Source organism: Pelodiscus sinensis, chromosome 13 (assembly GCF_049634645.1).
Source record: "Pelodiscus sinensis isolate JC-2024 chromosome 13, ASM4963464v1, whole genome shotgun sequence".
Classification (NCBI taxonomy): domain Eukaryota; kingdom Metazoa; phylum Chordata; order Testudines; family Trionychidae; genus Pelodiscus; species Pelodiscus sinensis.
In genome coordinates, this window is record NC_134723.1 from 27,743,329 (window position 1) to 27,759,256 (window position 15,928).

The window sequence follows — 15,928 nt, forward strand, 5'->3', positions numbered from 1 at the left end:
GGACAACTAGTTGAGTTGGAACTCTCTCTCTCTCTCTCTCTCTCTCTCTCCCTCGTCTACAGTATTTCTACAGAGCCCATTGCTTTTTGGATGGGTATCTGATTAACTCATCTCTGGCCAAGTGCAATGGGGAGAAGCACAGATATTATCTGGGGTACATTTTCATAAAGGAATCCTGCTGAACAAGGCAAGATCCTTAACAGGGAACTGTTGGGAACTGGGATGTGCTATGGCAGGTGCTGTACTGCTCCTACAATCAGGAGCATCATGAGTTACCAGCCAGGATTTCTTACTGATCGCAACATATGTTCTTGCTGCCTGGAGGAACAGCAACCAGCTCTCATATGCCTCATCCTACAAAGACGTAGCACAAGTTATTCTTTCTTTACTTTCAGTCTCCACATCAAACGTTTATCGAAAGCAGCATTTCAGGGACCTTGCCAGATGTTAACTAGTTTACACTTAGGTGAAAATGCAATAATTGCCACTCATTGACAAATGCTTGATGAACTGAAGGGAAATGGCCTCACTTCAAGTATGCCATGGGTTTGCTCAAAACAAACTACAAACAGAATGACAGTATTGAAATGCAATTGATTCCAGTCCCACCTCCGCTCTCTGAAGTTGGTAGAGTGATTGCATTCTGCCAGCCTACCAACCCTTTCCCACGGATTCACAGAAATGCAGTAAATGTGTTTAAAATAAAATAATAAAAATGGCACCCAGATGGGCGAAATGAAAGTAATTAAATACTTCCCATGATAGAGCAGTGATTTCTGAGGAATATGGAAACAATATGGAAGAGATCACAACAGGTCAACTAGTGCATTCCCCTGGCTTCAAGGCAGGACTAAGTAACAACTAAACCCGCTAATGGGGGGGGACAACAAAGAGTGCAAGAGCCTGCAGGGCTCCCAGCTGCTGCTATTACTATCGCAACAGCGGCGCCTGGAGCACCGAGCTCTTTAAATCATCGCTAGAGTGCTATGCAGAGTGCTCCAAGTGGCGGGAAGGGCTGGCTGACCATTCTGTCTGAGGCCCTGCCCATTCCAGGAGCACAGAGTGGGCCTCCCACCAACTTGCCCAGAGGCCCGGCATGGCTGTTAGCTTGCCTACCCCAGCAGTTCCCAATGGTCAGTCCGCAGACTGTCAGCGGGCCGCAAACCCATGTCTGCCGTGCTGTGTCCACAGCTTTTATTTAGCCCCACCCACTGGGGTTCCCAAAGAATTCCCTTCCTGCCCACTTCCCCAGCAGCAGCAGGATGAGTGGGGTGACTGGCGGCTGGGACTGTGGTGAGGCTGTCCCTACTGGGGCAGCCTCACCATGGTCCCAGTTCCAGCTTTGGCAACCACTACACGGCCTGGCAGGCAGGGCCATGTGGAGAGCGGCAGCCCTGTCTAACAGTGCCAAGCACCATGTGGAGAGTGGGTGCCCTGGCCAGTGGGGCCAAGCACTGTGTGAAGGGCAGCTGCCCCAGCCAGCAGGGCCAAGTGCCATGTGGAGAGCAGCAGGGCCAAGCACTGCATGGAGAACGGCTGCCCCATGGAGCGTGGCTGTCCTGGCTGGTGGGGCCAAGTGCCACACAGCTGGCAGGGCCAAGCACCCTGTCATGGGTGGCTGTCCCTGTAACTCCATTCTCTTCCCTCCTGGCTCAGCAGGATCCTCGCCCTGGCCTCCAGCTGCTCCCAGCCAGTGGGTACACACATTACTATTATGCATTATTAAGTGCATAGGAAAATATGAATGTACAGAATGTGTCAGCACTGTCAGACCGGTTAACTACTCCCTCTTTAATTCTGGTGCAATTGAAGCAAACGATTTGGACTGTAAAATACTCTTTAACAAGTATTAGAAAAATTGTATTGTTTTATTTAAATGTGTATGTGCAGCAGTTTTTTCAAATTCTCGTTAACTATTATGTGCCGCCTCCTTTGATTTGCTTGATATACCATGGGCTAAACTTACCATAATGAATATGCAAATATTTCCATGCATTCACACATTTAAGGGTTTAGCTTTAGGATTCGTTATCAGACTGTAAAGATTTTCATTAGTCAATACTAGCAATGATGAACACTGAGCATAGGTACAGGCAGTAACATTTGCCTGGTCAAAGAAGAACCACACTATCCGAAGAAGAGGCTACAATTATATAGCAAAACATCACGTTACAGATTATCTCAAACTTTTATTCATTTTAAGAATACATTTTTCTCAATTCAGGAGGGTGTTGGCTTCAAGATTATACGTCAAATATTTAAAAAGATCTAGAACTCCCCACTCAATTTATTTATCAACTAGTTATACTTGAGGATAGACTGAAATAGCCTATTTTTGGAATATGAGTACCCATTTGCTAAGAAAGTAGCAATGATCTGTCATTTTACTTAGGAGACTGAGTAAACCTGTTTTGATTGAGACTTACCAGGGCTTGGTGTACATCCATGGACTATGATCAGTTTGTTTTTGGGGTAGCTTACAGGTAGACTCATTACAGAATTATTTGGTTAGGAATTGAGTGTGGTAAAATCTCACATATGCAAAGGGTACCACAGTTGTATTGATGCTTTGCTACTGAGAGATGCTTGCAGAGATGTAATGCAATCAGTTCTCAAATATTTTTAATCAGCATCTAATTACCCCAGATTACTGGCACCAACTTTTCTATATACTTTTAATTAATGAAGTTAAAAAGTAAAACTAAACTGGGTATAGTATAAAGGCAGTTTTCAAAGGCTTTCCCCTCCCTTCCCCCCTCACTCCCCTCAGGGTTTTATAACTTCCAGCCTTTTCTATCTATCTAGATTTGATAATATCCTCATCAGGATATCTGAACAAAGAACCTAATTCCAGCACCCATTCAGATGAATTGTGTCCTTCAAGAATGGAGCACCTTTACAGAAAAGGAACTCACTATTTTAACAGAACACAGTTTTCAGAGCATGAGATTTCCAGAAGGCAGGAGGAATCTTAAAGGAGTATGATTCTACTTATGAATTACATGCTGACTGAAGTACTATCATATTTTGTTGAGATCACAACAGAATGTGCAAGCTGAGCAGAAACAGGCTGAGAAGACGCCTGGTCGGAAGACTTCCAAGGAATACTTAGGATGGTGTTACAGTGGGTATTCAGTCAGCCACATTCTTTGCACTTCATTACAGAACCAACATCCTTGGATGGTGTTTGGGGCCATTCTGCAGCTGCAGGCTCCATATTTCAGGTGAAGCATAAAACTGAGTAAGGTCTAAATGTGAGTAATTATACTATGCAGATTTAGCTGGATTAGTTCCTGTTTTAAACTGATATACAGTATAGAACCTAGCAACCAGACAGCAGCCAACCACAAGTCTTGGATCAGGCTGAGTATTGCATAGGTACTCTTGGGCTAAGTCCAGACATTTTTAACATCTGCATGCATGTGGCTCCAACGTTCTGATGCCCTCATCCCATGTTCTATTTTTGCCTCTTTCTTCCATCCTACTCTCCTCTCTCCCCTTTCCCAGCCCATTCCCTCCATCATTTTCCTGCTCCTCTTTCCCTCCACACTTCTTTTCTCAATTCCTCTCCTCCTCCCATATCTAAGACTTTGGCCAATGGGCCATAGCTCTCCAAGCAACACTAACACCCTACATGTGTCTGGCGTGAAAACAAGTCAAAGCTCTTGGGCTAGGTCTGGCCTTGGGTCAGGCTTTAAAATTAGGCCTGAACAGACCTCCAGTGTAGAACTGCTCTGTATTAACAGCTGACGCTTTCCATGCCACGGATGCTGCATTTCACTGGTTGCAGCCTTAGATGGATAGTTTTAGTTACTAGGCCAAATTCATGCTCAGTTATATATAAACGCCAGAGAACACAGTATGATAATGAAAATAGGGTCATAAGGGTCTCCCTTCTATACCACTAGGTCTGCAAACTGGGTGTAATAAAGCTTTATATGAAACAACAATGGCTTGTAAATGTTATGGATACCTACATATGCTACAGTTTATTGAATTTAGCCATGCAGCGGCTAAGGATGTAAAGGAGTAGCTGACTACACGATAAGCAGGAGCTTATTGGGTAGTGCTTTCGACTACTCACTCACTCACCCTGCCTCTCCCACACCCCGCATTTTTAAAGGGAAGCTGGCAGGAGAGGACGCTGGCTGAATCCCTGTTCCCAGGTCTCAGCACAAACACCGTTTAAAAATGCACAAACTTCAGCCCAAACTCCCTTTTAAAAAAAGCAGAGCAGCAGCAAGCGGGTAAGGGGGAAAAGGAGGGGATGCTTGTGTTGAAACCCAGGACCAGGGACTCAGACAGTGCCTCCTCCTGCCGGCTTCCCTTTAAAAATGCAAAGCACCAGTGGGAGGTTGTTCTGAGACCTGGCACGAGCTGGAAGTGAGCACTGACACTGCCCTTCCTTACTAACTAATCGAGTAGTTGATGGAAATTTCATTGACTACTTGACTAGCCAATTAATTGGTACTTAATATCCCTACTGGAGGTGGACGGAGAGGAGGTGCATTACCAAAACAGCAGGGACTGGAGTCTTTATGCCACTGTGGACCCAAAAGAGACATAGCGCCTTGAGAGGAGGAGATATTCATTGGCAACTCTTGCTACCATTTTAAAAGAGCTGTAGTATGTGTTCCCTTCTCAACCCAATAGATGCCTGCTGGTGACTCAGAACACCAAGGGTTACTAAGCCTCAGTGTTCAGTTTACCCACAAATGTTCTCTGATAGATTACAAAACCCACTCAGAAGGAATGGATTACCTTCATCTTTTATTCCCCATCCACAGAGCACAATTGCAGTGTGTACAAAAAGGTCCAGTTGTCCCAGTAACACTAAAATAAGGATATTCCTTCTGCATGCCTACTGAAGGGATACACGTAGACAATGCCTTATCAAACAAGAGGTAAGGGCAAACACTTACTCAGTTTTTCTAGGATCTCTTCATCTGTCATCTTGGATTTTTTTCGTTGCCGGTCCGTATTTCTGTACAAAGTGTTTGTGTTTGAGTTCTCAGGCTGAGGGGTTGTAGCCTCTTTAACTAGTGCTGGTGCAGCAACGGGTTCAATTACAGACCGAGTATAGATCTGTGACAGAAAATTATTTTATGGTCAGAAAAATAAATCCTCATCAGATTTTCATCTTGCACATAAGTCTTTATAGGGGCTCTGCCCACTTACATGCCACACTGAGAAAAAATCATGTTCCTTTATCACCCGCATTTGTTTCCTTTGTGCATTTCTCAAAACATGGACAATAAAAACGAATGAAGTCAGTTTCATCCATAGTTAAAATCGGTTTCATTTTTAGGTTCATGGTGCTGTAGTTTTGTGTTTCAAGCCCTGGAGGGGAACATTTACTTGCTTATAGTTTGATTAAACTCTGAAGGGAGACTGTAAAAAATGACATTGTGAGGCTCTGTGTCTCAGAGACTCAAATTCTCAGTTTACATATATAGCTAGGGAATGGAGAATCAGGCTAGGCTCTTTCTGACCTCGGCTCAAACTGCAGGCAAGATGTGCTGAGAGAGCAAGAAGACAGACATTTAAGGAACAGTGAGTGTGCCCAGTTTGGTATTGGGGGTGAATGAACGAAACTTCAAAGAGAGAACAGAAGCTCAGGGAGAAGGCTGGGCCCAGACGAAAATGAGGTAAAGACTGTGGGTTTGAATTCTATTTTGAAAGACTTTGCTTAAGTTTTAATAAATTAGACCTTGAGCAAGGGAAATGTAGTCATTTTAAGAGGAAATTGAGGAAGGCCTCTGCATAGCCATGTTTGGCCAATGGGGGCACCAAAGGGAATGGGCATTTCTTGACAATCTGTAATTAAAATATTTTTCTTTTGGAATTCAGCTAAAAATACTACTGAAGATACATGAGGCAGAAGAGTATCCAGCTCAGCCTCCAGAACCTGTGATGGCTCTGCAGAACAAACAGGAGTAATTAGTAACAAAAGCTTGTTTTAGGTCAGTTAAATCTGAAGATACAGGGTATGACTAGACTGAGGGGGGAAGGGGTAATCAAGTTGTTAAGACAATGCCCTTTCTGGTTGAAATGGCAAGAAACTGTTTTTTTTTTATGATACTGTTTGATAGCTTCCCCAATTATCACCTCTAATATCATTAGCTCACAGACATTTACCTCCCCCGCCCTCATCCCCCCTATGTTCTGAAATTTGATTTTTCCTTTTTATATGTGTTCACATTTTTTTGATTGTATCCCTTTGGTATATATGGTTGTGCCTATTTTCTTCCACAATTTGATCTGAGGAAGTGGGTCTGGCCCACGAAAGCTCATTGCCTAATAAACCATCTTGTTAGTCTTTAAAGTGCTACATAGTCCTGTTTTTTGTTTCAGCTACACTAGACTAACACGGCGACATCTCTATTACTACCCTTATAAACACAATCTATTATTGTAATAGAGCAAGTTAATGTAAAAGCAAGACAGCTACTGTTATTCAGAAAGCTTTTTTGCTCTTCTTTAAGAAGAAAAAATCATTTAAAGAAAAGTAATGCCATTCAGCTATTATTTTTTTGCTTCTGGAACCATGTTGGTCTCATGTTACAGACAGCAGTTCTGAAGGAGGCTATCACAGTGGATTTTGGAACCTCTGAAAGTAGGTACTGAGCTCAGAGATCACTGATCTAAAGGAAATTTAGCCTATTCAGTTCATGATCTAGGAGTCTGAACCAAGGACATGAAAATCTACAAAGTTTTGATCTTGATGGGAGCAGTTTCCACAAAAGTTCAGTAACAACCATGATACAAACATCACCAAAGCCAATGTCTGCTCCAATGAATCATACTGATCCGGCAGATGCAGTAGAAGTGGATATGGCTGATTTGGACTGGTTTATATTTTCATCTACCATCACAGAGTATTTAGACTTAACAGATCCCACCATTATAACAACAGGCCTTATTATTTTCATGATGGGAAACACATCTTTATCGAGTCACTATCCTGTGGAATTCCTTCCATCAATTTGTAACCTCACAGATCACTTCTCCCACTCATAACAGTGTAACAGTCCCAAAGTAATGGCAGCAATTGCTTGCATGGAGTAGCATCATTAGGAAAACATTTGTATATGTCATCTGCCTTTTAATATGACAAGTGCTTTGTCCTGTTAGAAGACAAGAAATTGCACTGTCTGTATTTGCTCTTTATTTCATCACCCCATCAATCTGTTCTCTCTCCTTCTCTCTCTCAGTCAGGAAGCAAGGAGGAAAGCTAGCACTGTCACAATAAGCTCTCTCTCCACTGACCATGGCTAAATCCACGTTTATTACACATACACACATATAAAAACTGAATTCAGAGTTTCATAATACCTATTGGCATGATGGGAAAACCTCAGGATTATATGAAAAGCCTCAAATCAGAATGTCCTGGTTTCTGCAGATTCATGGGAATTAAAAGCTATAGTTAGGATTCTATCACTAACGCTTCACTCTGAAGAAATCCTATGCACCTTCCTTTTATAACAGATATCTCTCTCCGCTATACCATACTATCACAACTGTAACCAAAGCTACAAACAGGCTTACTGATTTTGTATGTTCAGGCCGTGGTGCAATAACAGGTGGAGGTTCATTATCATCTTCTTCTTCATCATCATCTTCATCCTCTTCTTCTGAAACTGGGGGAGCTAAAGGGGGTTCTGATGCAGTTTTTGTGCTCTGTGGAGAAAAGGCAGTGGCATAAATGATTGTTCACTTATTGCTTAAAGACAGAGCATAGGAGGCTTGTCAGCATATCTACTCAGACACAGAAGAGAATTTTACATTTATATATAGTTGTAGATGCTTCAGTTGTTAGTTGCATGTGGTGCAATCTGTTTTTTTTTTTATTATTACAAATATATGTACTGTTTGGTTCATTCGTTTTGGTGTTTTTAATTTTGCCTCTTATTTATTCATTGCCAGTCTTGGTAAGGTACTATCAAATTTACTGGTTTGGGCTAGTAAATTGTACCCTGGGCAGCTTTAATAGAATAATTAAGTTAAATAAAGGCAAATAAATAATGTATTTACTTACTTAATGAACGACTAATTTAACTGAGAACAGTACTTGAACACATACAGGAATTAGAAAATCACCTCTAGTTTGTGGTTAATTGCTTTGGCAACATGTCTGCAGAAATGATTAAGCTAACAAGTCTACCTTGTTAGACTAATTAATGAATCAAAGGATCCTTCATTAAGTCAAACAGGAAATTCTGTATTATAGAAAAAAAGTTATTCTTTTTTATTATTTTACACATTGTAATATTATTTTTTTCCTATTTAGATGCTTTCTCAGTCATCTTCATCTAATGCTTAATGCTTAGCATTGCTGCTATTTACCAGGTTTCAGTGAATCAGTGGTATAAAGTTAATGGGGCTACAAGTAGCATAAGCTCAGCCACTATACATAAAATGTGGACTAATGACTAGAATTTGCTCGAAGAAAAGTAGACGGGGGGGAAATGTCCAATCAAACATTTAGCAAAAGGTTAAGGGAATTTTATAAGGGGTTTAAGAAAAGGAACACAGAGAAGAACATCGCTATCAAGGCAGGTTCTTAAGCGAACTAGAGATGCTTATCAGGTCTCTCTGAGCGTGGGAGAAGGGGAGGGTGCGGAACCTGTGAGATGACCACTTCTCTTCAGGATAGTACATGGTACCAGTGTTAAAAGGGACAGAAAAGATTGTATGGCTCTTCCAGTTTAAACCCCTATATTTTGCAGGACATTTCACTAAATCATTCCGACCACCACCTTAGTTAATTGGTCCCATATACAGTGATATTGCATCTCCCTTGAGAATCTATTTTATTGTACAACTGCTTTTATTGAAAACGGTGACCTGTAAAACAAGTTACAAAGGTGTCAAAACTTTAGAATTATATCTTGCATAACCCAACCACCGGGTTAGAGGCACATTCTCCATATACTATATGATATCATGCAACTTTGCTAGAACTTGGAGTTCTCTTAGTGTAGGTAGGAAAGAGCTCATATTAATTTGCAGCATATCACATGACTGTAAAGTTTCCTGTTCGGTATTCCTCTTTTACACACTTTGGGATATAACACAACAACATTTAAAAAAAAATCATCCATTAAAATAATCTCATTTATAAGATGTCAGACCACAACAAACCATTTCTGATGTAATTTGCATCGACTATTTGATTAGATGATAAGGGCGCCTCCGCCTTTGAAATGTAGCAAGACTCTGCTGGGAGGGCTCTTCTACATTTCAAAAGCAAAGTGCTGCCAGGAGTGCAGGGTCAGCAGGGGACTCAAACTTGTTCTTGTGTGATTGTCATATTCTTCAAAAAATTTATTTTAGTAAGGATACTTGAACTGGCTGTCATTAATAAACGTAACTGTGAAATTGAGTCACCGAATTTTAAAAAAGGCCAAATGCCTATTTAATTATTTAAGTATTTAATATTAATACTGATAAATTCAGTAAATACTTATACGGGCATCATAAATACATCTTTAGGAATTCCACAGTAATCCAGTATTATTTATAATGGACCAATGTTCAGAACATTCTTACAAATTTTTACAGTGAATTATGAATCATTTCTAACCTTATTTGTAATCAGTCATCTATCTAGTTCAATAATAGATGTACAAAAGCAAAAAAAAATAGAAGAGATTTTATTTCAAGATAGAAAAATCTACCTTAAAGTGTAGTTATAAGCTAGAATAACACATTGTACTTAATCATAGAAACAATAAAGGGCTGGGAATGGTAAACAATTTTCTGTCAACAAACCAAGACTTTACTCTCTCTGATATTACACAGAAAATTAAAAATAGCCAATGACATCTAAATGCCACTACTGCAAAGATGTTGTGTGTGACTTCCTTTCAGTTGAAGAGACTGGTATTCTGAATACCAGAAAATTCAAAGTGCCTGGATTACTCCACCACACTTACACAAACATCATAAATGAAAAAGCTGGGGTGTTTTTACACTTACCGAAGGATGGGCTGCTATGTATCCATGGGCACTCTTATCTGAAAGATGCAAAGGGAGATTAGCTAGATGCTTTTCATAACAGAGCTTGTTCTGGGGAATCCAGAAGAACAAGTTAAACCAAATTCATCAGCTTTCGTTCACAATACCCCTTGAGCAAAACCAGTTACTTCATAAAGATGACTGCAAGATGGTGTAATGACTGAGGTTATTTCTTTACTACAATGTCTACCTTTTACTTTAGTGTCTGCTTTCCATGTTTCGCTCTACCCTTTACTACTCAAAAGAGAGAGAAAATGGTCTGTCTTCACTTAGCACATGTTGCTCACCAAGGGTATGTCTAGACTACATGGCTCCATCGATGGAGCCATGTAGATGAGTTTACTAGACATAGGAAAATGAAGCGGTGATTTAAATAATCGCTGCTTCATTTACATCAAAATGACCGCTGTGCTGTGCCAATCAGCTGTTTGGCGGCACAGCGGGGCAGTCTGGACACACAGTGGTCGATAAGGGAAGCCTTTGTCAACCTCTCCAGCATGCCTCGTGAAATGAGGCTTACCCGAGCGATCGACAAAGTCTTCCCTTGTTGACCACAGCGCGTCCAGATTGCCCCGCTGTGCTGCCAAACAGCTGATCGGCACAGTGCGGCGGCCATTTTGATGTAAATGAAGCAGCGATTATTTAAATTGTTTAAATCGCCGGTTCATTTTCCTATGTCTAGTAAACTCATCTACATGGCTCCGTCGACAGAGCCATGTAGTCTAGACATACCCCAAGAGGGAAGGTAGTTTGAAGTCAGGCTTATGATAAAGTTGCTTGGAGAAAGAGAATGTTTGTTTCTTTCTATTGAGATCAAAATTTTGCCAAAAGAAAGTCACAGTATAATCCCCCTCATATTGTGATCATCCCGTTATTATGAAGACACAATAGCAACTCCATAAGATGTAATTCAGTTTTCTTTCTAGAGAGGATGAGTCGTCCTGTGGCACCTTAGAAACTAACAGCTTTATTAGGGCATAAGCTTTCATGGGTAATAACCACTTTGTCAGATGAATTGGACCGGAAGTTACAAAAGAAAGGGTATATATATATATATATATATATATAGAAGAAGTTGCTTGTGTTAATGAAGCTAATCAAATCAGAGTGGAAGTGGCTCATTTACAGCATTTGAGCTGGAGATGTGAAAATCCGGAGAAGGGAAATTGCCTTTGTAATGCATTATAACCAGTTGAGATCCTTATTCAATCCTAAATTGATAGTGTTGAATTTGCAAATGAATTCCTGTTCAGCTGTCTTCCCTTTGTAACTGGTTTTTGAAATTCTTTTGTAGAAGGATGGCTATTTTCAAATCCATTACTGAATGCCCAGGTAGGTTAAAGTGTTCCCTTACAGGTTTATGGGTGTGACCATTCCTAATGTCTGATTTGTGTCCATTTGTCCTTTGGCAGAGAGACAAAGGCAGTTGCCCTGGGGGCTGGCAATTCAAAGGGGCCCCAAGCTCCCAGCCACTGCCACTGTGTCATCACTGGTGGCTGGAGCCTCTAGCCTCTTTCAATTGTCAGCAGAGTGCCATGAGCAGGGAAGGGGGAACACCATGGTCCAAGTGGTGCTAAGGATTGACTGCCCTCAGCCCCACCCCCTTACACCTAAGGCCATGCTCCTTCTGGGGAGCTGGAGCCCCCTCATCAAATCACTGTTTAAAAGATCTTCAAGTGGCTGTCCTCAGAAACCAGTTCTACTAGCCAGATACACAGAGAAACACTGGAATTAGAGTTCATCCACAAATTCAATTCAGATGCTAATGGACTCAATCTTGATGAAGGGTGGTTGGAGCACTATCAGCTTAACACTCGTTGAAGGTGCAAACAACTCTTTGTGTAGACTCCTATGTCAGGAATGATACTATCAATTGACTTTGATTCTTATCTGCTTCATTTTAACTACCCAATCTTCAGATAGTGATAGAAATGTAGCCGTTGGACAAATGTCTCAGACACTTCGCCAAAAGATCAATGCCCACAAAACAGATATTAGACAAGATCACAAAGAAAAAACAGTTTCTTGCCATTTCAACCAGAAAGGTCATTGTCTCAATGACTTAATTACCTGCATCCTGCTTCAAAAGCCTTTTAAGACTGCACTTGAAAGAGAATCCTCTGAACTGTTATTCATGCTTAAATTCGACACTTTACACCTGAGTCTGAATAAACAATCTAATTATCTTACCCATTACAAAGATAGCTTCCCCAATTATCACCTCTAATATCATTAGCTCACAGACATTTACCTTCCCCCCCCCCCCATTCCCCTTCTGCTCTGAAATTTGATTTGTCTTTTTCATATGTGTTCATTTTTTAAAATTGTATCCTTTGGTATATATGGTTGTGACAATTTTCTTCCACTATTTGACCTGAGGAAGTGGGTCTGGCCCACGAAAGCTCATCACCTAATAAACCATCTTGTTAGTCTTTAAAGTGCTACACAGTCCTGTGTTTTGTTTCAATCTTCAGATACTTACTGATTCCCCCTAGCTCCTTTTCTCCCACCCCCCTGCTTTTTTTCCCTCCCCTCTCCCCCTTCTCTCCTATTTATTTTGGGTCTGCACATCCTAAACTCAAAACTCTGGTCATCCAAAGATGTGGGCTGTGCCCATGAAAGCTCATGATACCACCTACATGTTTTGTTAGTCTATAAAGTGCTACCAGACCATTTGTTGTTATAGAGTATCAGTTTTGCCTCTTACATACCAGCTTGGTTTTCCCTTTAATATTTATATACCCACTGCCTCCTTTTGTTCCCCTCCTCCCACTTTTTCTCCTCCCTCCCCTTCTTCCTTATTTATTTTGATTCTGGATATAGAACACTCTGGTCATCTGAAGAAGTGGGCTGTGCCCACGAAAGCTCATGATACCATCTACTTGTTTTGTTAGTCTTTAAAGTGCTACCAGACTATTTGTTGTTTTTTAAGTTTATTTCAGTTTCTTGTACAACATGACTTCAACTTACCTCCTGAAGTAAAGCTCATGTATTTCTGGTTGTTAACTGTTTCTTTGGAATCATAGAATTTGAGAACATCTAATACAGCTTGTGGATTCTTCTTTTGCTCCAGTTTAGTTATATTGGAGGTCTGTAACAACCTGGCCCACTGCTCTGGAATTCCCTGTGGATGCCAAGCAGAAGGAATGATTATTTAGGAAATTCAGTAGTCACAGTCAGTATAGTTTCTTACCAAGAATCCCATGCTACCTGTAAGATTACTTTCAGAAACTTAAATTGACATCTCATTTAAAATAAGAAACTGATACGGTAGATGTAATCCTTCTCTTCTCTATCAAAATACAGAGCTAAAACCAGGATCCAACTTTTAAAAAAGAAAAGAAAGTTATGACTGACGGGAAAAAAAGTGCATGAAACTCATCTTTAAATCAACTCTGCTCTTCCATGGAGTAATGAGGTAAGGCTTAACTTGTTTTCCTGGTGATTAAGTGCAGACATAACAAGACTACTCTATATTGGTGGACAACACGGTGTATTTTAGGAGCTTTACACTGGATTTTCAATTCTTAGTAATGGAAATATATAGTTGTTGTTCTAATTAAAGATAAACCCCCTCCCTGATGCATTTATTTGACAATATGTTTAGGTCAGGAGAATGTTGTTTCTAGTTTGGAGAAGGGGGCAACAATTTGGATTGAAATATAAAAATTGTAACACTGAGTTGTGTAACACGGCTGTTACTGCTGCTGGAAGTCTCTTTTTTCAGCACCTTTAGCTCTCTGTGTTTGTTATTAAAAATTTATAGAAAGTAGAAACTCAGAAAACAGGCTGAAAGTGCCAAAGCCTAGCATAGGTTTTCAATCATATTAGGAGGTAGGGTGGCATTTGGAAATTGGTCCAATTTCTGAAAGCTGCAAATTTGCATTGGAATATTATCGTTGACAAATTGTTTTAAACATCCAGTATAATTTCCTAAATTTCGAGCCTACAATTTTCCCCTTTTACTGCACAGCCAACATCTAGCAGCGAATTAGAGGAGCTACCGAATAAAGACTAATCCTGACGTGCATCTAAGCACAACCTTGGTGCCACCCCAATCTAGATATACATTTTACATGGCTTTTTCCTATGAAGTTCTCTGCAAACCAATGTGTGATATGGGCCTCCAGAGTTTGGGATTAATGACAAAAATGTGGGATAAGCCAAGCAACAAATCTACTGCACACACATGAACCTGCTGCTGCAGTGCTATGACATCTCAAAGAAGCACTTTGATGCAAGCTTCTTTTGGGCCTGTGACGCACCTCTGGGAGCTTCCCTGTGCACATCTGTGAGCCATAGAGATCTGGCTGTAATGAACGTAAATAAAGAAAGAAAAGAAAGTTAAAACAGAATGTGGGACAACTTAGAAGGTGGTAAGGAGGTGAAACCAATGGGCCGAAATGGGGAAAATCCCATCTAAAGTGGGAAAATTATGAAGTAGGTACCAAATAGATTAGGTACTGAACAGCTACAGGAAGACAGACTCAGGAAAAACAGAAAAATCACAATTGTTCCAAAGTTTGGAAGCATCATCCCCCTTTTTACCATTTTTTCTCCCTTAAATACATTATTGAGAATTCACAGCAAGTGACTGGAAAAATTACACAGTGGTTCTTTTTTGTTGTTGTTTTTTCTTAAACCAATTCAGCAGTTTTTAAGAACTGTATGCAATTTTTTCCATTGCTTTTCCAGTCTTCAGAACACAACTGGCCAGTGCACAAGTGAACAAAGTGCAACTGAGAAAGCAGTTTTCTAGTTCAGATTTCATATTAGAGTCAAGTATTGCTATAATACAAGAAATATATGTGTCAGAGTGAAAACCCCAGGAAACTTTGGACAGACAATTGTTTAGGTCACTAATGTGCAACTTCTTTGGACCTAAAGCCATGACTTCTTCCAACTGGCTAAAATCTTGGTCAATAATCTTTAAAAGTTTGGTGTATGGCAAGTTTTTTTTTTTCCAGAATGGGGTTCAGAAAACTATTTCCCCAGAAGGCATGCCTTACAAAATTCACTTTCAAACAAAACAAAACAAAATCCTACAAATCTGGAGCCTTTCTTCCCTCAAAATAAATACAACAGCTTCTTCAAGAGAATTAATAAAGCTAAAGAAGCATGCTTCCACCCTACAGTTTTCAACCAATTTCATTTGGTGTTTTGTGCCCTAATTCCTAGCAATCACGACCGCTTCAAGCATAGTGAAATGGAGATTTAACATGCATACATGAGTAACAACACAGCTTGATGCTAAACTCTTAAAGCCAAAACTCAGGAACCCATGCAAGTGTTCCTGATTCCAATTCTAGATGAAACAAATAGCAGCCAGGTAATAGTCATAGGGGCAATTAACATTAGGTGTTAGAAATTTTTCTATGCATTGCACGTAACCATAAAGCAAATATGGCTAGCATGATGACCACTACAATCATTTGACATTTTAAATATTCGCACATTTCTTGCATATTCTCATGGCACTTCCAAACTTCTGAGAGACACAGACAGTGTGATCACTAAACGGTGGGAATTTTTTTAAAGTAGCTAATGTCAGGTCCTTCAGCAAAATTTACTTACCATGCCACAATTTCGCTGACATGAGACTTGTGTTCAGGTTGGGAAAAATCAGGTAAGCCAAATGTAATACAATTCTTATAGCTGGTGACCAAAACTAGTTTGTGTCTCTCGGGCAAACTGTGGTCCTTAATGGAGCAAAATTTCCTTTGATCTGAATGGGCATTTTGCTGTATTAAGTATTGCAGGACAGACCTCAAGATCACCAGGCTTGTTTGTTTCATGTTGGCTTTCTTTTTTTTTTTTTTTTTTTTTTTTTTGTAAGTATATTCAAATAGTGCAGTTATCCCTTTATGGCAGCAGCCCAGTGAATTAACTTCTGCACTCTCATGCT

At 40.3% G+C, this 15,928-nt stretch overlaps 1 protein-coding gene across 7 annotated transcripts in view; it reads right to left on the reverse strand.

The window, feature by feature from the left end:
- The window catches only part of PAK3 (p21 (RAC1) activated kinase 3), a 200,792-nt gene that overhangs the window by 25,673 nt on the left and 159,191 nt on the right, over positions 1 to 15,928 (reverse strand). For 6 of the 7 annotated variants that reach the window (XM_014580110.3, XM_014580109.3, XM_014580107.3 and 3 more), the window contains 4 exons: positions 12,994 to 13,147; positions 9,985 to 10,022; positions 7,552 to 7,683; positions 4,923 to 5,085 (listed from right to left, as the gene is read on the reverse strand). In XM_014580110.3, the coding sequence (XP_014435596.2) occupies positions 4,923 to 5,085; positions 7,552 to 7,683; positions 9,985 to 10,022; positions 12,994 to 13,147 (487 nt within the window). Of the gene's footprint in view, positions 1 to 4,922; positions 5,086 to 7,551; positions 7,684 to 9,984; positions 10,023 to 12,993; positions 13,148 to 14,288; positions 14,334 to 15,928 lie in introns of all 7 variants that reach the window. The other variant, XM_075940917.1, reaches the window with a different exon arrangement.